At 41.6% G+C, this 2,069-nt stretch overlaps 1 protein-coding gene across 1 annotated transcript in view; it reads left to right on the top strand.

Annotated features, from left to right (window-relative positions):
• Nucleotides 1-224, top strand: part of LOC108787244 (olfactory protein-like) — a 17,981-nt gene extending 17,757 nt beyond the window's left edge. Inside the window, exon 9 of the mRNA XM_018556741.1 lies at nucleotides 120-224. Within this exon, the coding sequence (XP_018412243.1) occupies nucleotides 120-224 (105 nt within the window). The remainder of the gene's footprint in view (nucleotides 1-119) is intronic.
• The last annotated feature ends 1,845 nt before the right edge of the window (nucleotides 225-2,069 follow it).

Below are 2,069 nucleotides of genomic sequence, written 5' to 3' on the forward strand. Positions count from 1 at the left end.
TGTTAATATAGTGGTATAATTTTTTGGGGTTCTTTTTACTATCTGCGGCGATATGCTTTTCGCACTCAGTTTTAGCTGCCCGGATTTCTAGTTTGCATTTTTTGTTACATTCTTTGTAGTTAAGGAACGCCAATGCCGACCCTTCGTCTTATATTTTATCTACAGAGCTTGCAGAGGGCGGCATGCACCATCACTATTTCTTGCTCGGGCAGAAGAAAGGCTAGGGACACCACTGCTAGACAGAGTCTGGGGTAATTGGATGTAAACAGATGCACTACCTAAAGCTCGACTGAGATTATTTCTGTATAAGGAGGAAAATAACATACATAAGGGAAAAGGAACTACAAGCTTCCTGTAGTACTACAAGCTTACTGTAGTAAAGAACTGATATATAATTATTATTTTTAAATTGAAAAATGAACCTTCTCATTCCTCATGCATGTAGATATAATCAAATTTATATATTCTGCATCAGTTGTTTATAAACACTACTTCTTCAAAACATGTGCAGCACTCCCTTACCCCTGGGAGGCTCGTGAGGACCCGCAGACAGCTTAGGGGGCTAACATGTCAAATCTCAGCATGGAATTCTTTTTTGGTTTGTTTTAATGGAAATTTTTCTTTATTGACTATATGCCATTGTACACACAATAGCAGCAAGATATTAAACTAAAGAGAGCCTCATACCCTGTTTCCCTGAAAATAAGACCTACCCCGAAAGTAAGACCTAGCACTATTTTTCAAGATTCCTGTAGTATAAGACCTACCCCGAAAATAAGACCTAGTTTGGTGGTAGCATGTGAGGGGGAACTTGCAGGAGACATGGTATCAGCCTGCAGGGACATACTGTATTAAGGGGACGACAGGGGACTCCCTCCAGACAGCGCAGTGACAGGGAGCACTCCAGTACCATACTTTACCGACTGCTGTCCCCCTGAAGGCACTGATAATGTCAGGGCCACAAATATAATGAAGTGGCCCCATGGGATTGTGTCATCCCCTGCACCCACTTAATTCAATTAAATTATTTTAATCCAACAATAGTTTTAGTCACGATAAGGTACAGTCCTCTGGAATTTTCCATTGGGCTATTTCTGGTTTCCCATTTGTCTGTTTCCAGGTGCCCTTAATAGTGTCATGTCAATTCTGCCTGGAGATGGCTGTCGCTAGGAAGATCTTTGGAAATAAGGTGGTCGTGATTAGTTACCTAAGTTTTGGAGGGAAAAGTAAACAACCAATCAGTTGCGGGACTCACCTTTAAATGTTTACGGTCAGAAGCTCTCTTCAGCAGTGATCGTCTGCAACACAACTTGCCTGAGGATGGATTCTTTGCTCAACGAAGTGCTTCATCGTGCCTCCGCTGAAGGGGGTGAAGACTGGCTGCGTTCCTGCTTGGGCTCTCTGCCGCCCATGAATGTGCCCAGCGCCTTTATCATCATGTGAGTGAGCTTAGAGTGGTAGCTACTTTACAACACACACAGGATCCATGGGCAACAAAAGTAGCCACCCTGCATTAGGAAGGACAGTGTCAGCACCAATTCAGAGATGATTTGAGGATCTACAGCCGAGTGCTACACAAATAAGATACATTTTTGTTAATAGTTAGGGTTAGGGTAAGTGCATTTTTAAAATCTAACTCCTGAGTTTAGTGTCACTTTAACCAAGCCAAAGAGCGTGTTTGTTGTGAACCATATATGATCAAAGCTTTGAGGGCACAAAATTCATATGGTCAGTCAGACATCTTGTGGTTTAGATAGGGTTTGCGCTGGTGATTTACAGGGTTATTCACAAAAGGGTGAAGGGCTTGGAGAACGCAGAAGAAGTGAACAATATAGGACAACATAACTGGACTGGAAATTGAGCTGAATTGGAGAATTTTTCCAAATCAGCTATTTTGTCCTAGATTGTTCACTTCTCCTGCCTTCTCCAAACTCTTCACCAATTTGTGAATAACTCTGTAAGTATTGTCACAGGTCTGGGAATTTTCCATTTTAACACCACATTTCAGTAGTTTAAACCCTCTTCAGTCAAAGTGACTACGTGGGATTTACCATTTTTTATTATATTAA

This window comes from Nanorana parkeri, unplaced genomic scaffold (genome assembly GCF_000935625.1).
Source record: "Nanorana parkeri isolate BGI_ZX_2015 unplaced genomic scaffold, ASM93562v1 scaffold251, whole genome shotgun sequence".
NCBI classification, from domain to species: domain Eukaryota; kingdom Metazoa; phylum Chordata; class Amphibia; order Anura; family Dicroglossidae; genus Nanorana; species Nanorana parkeri.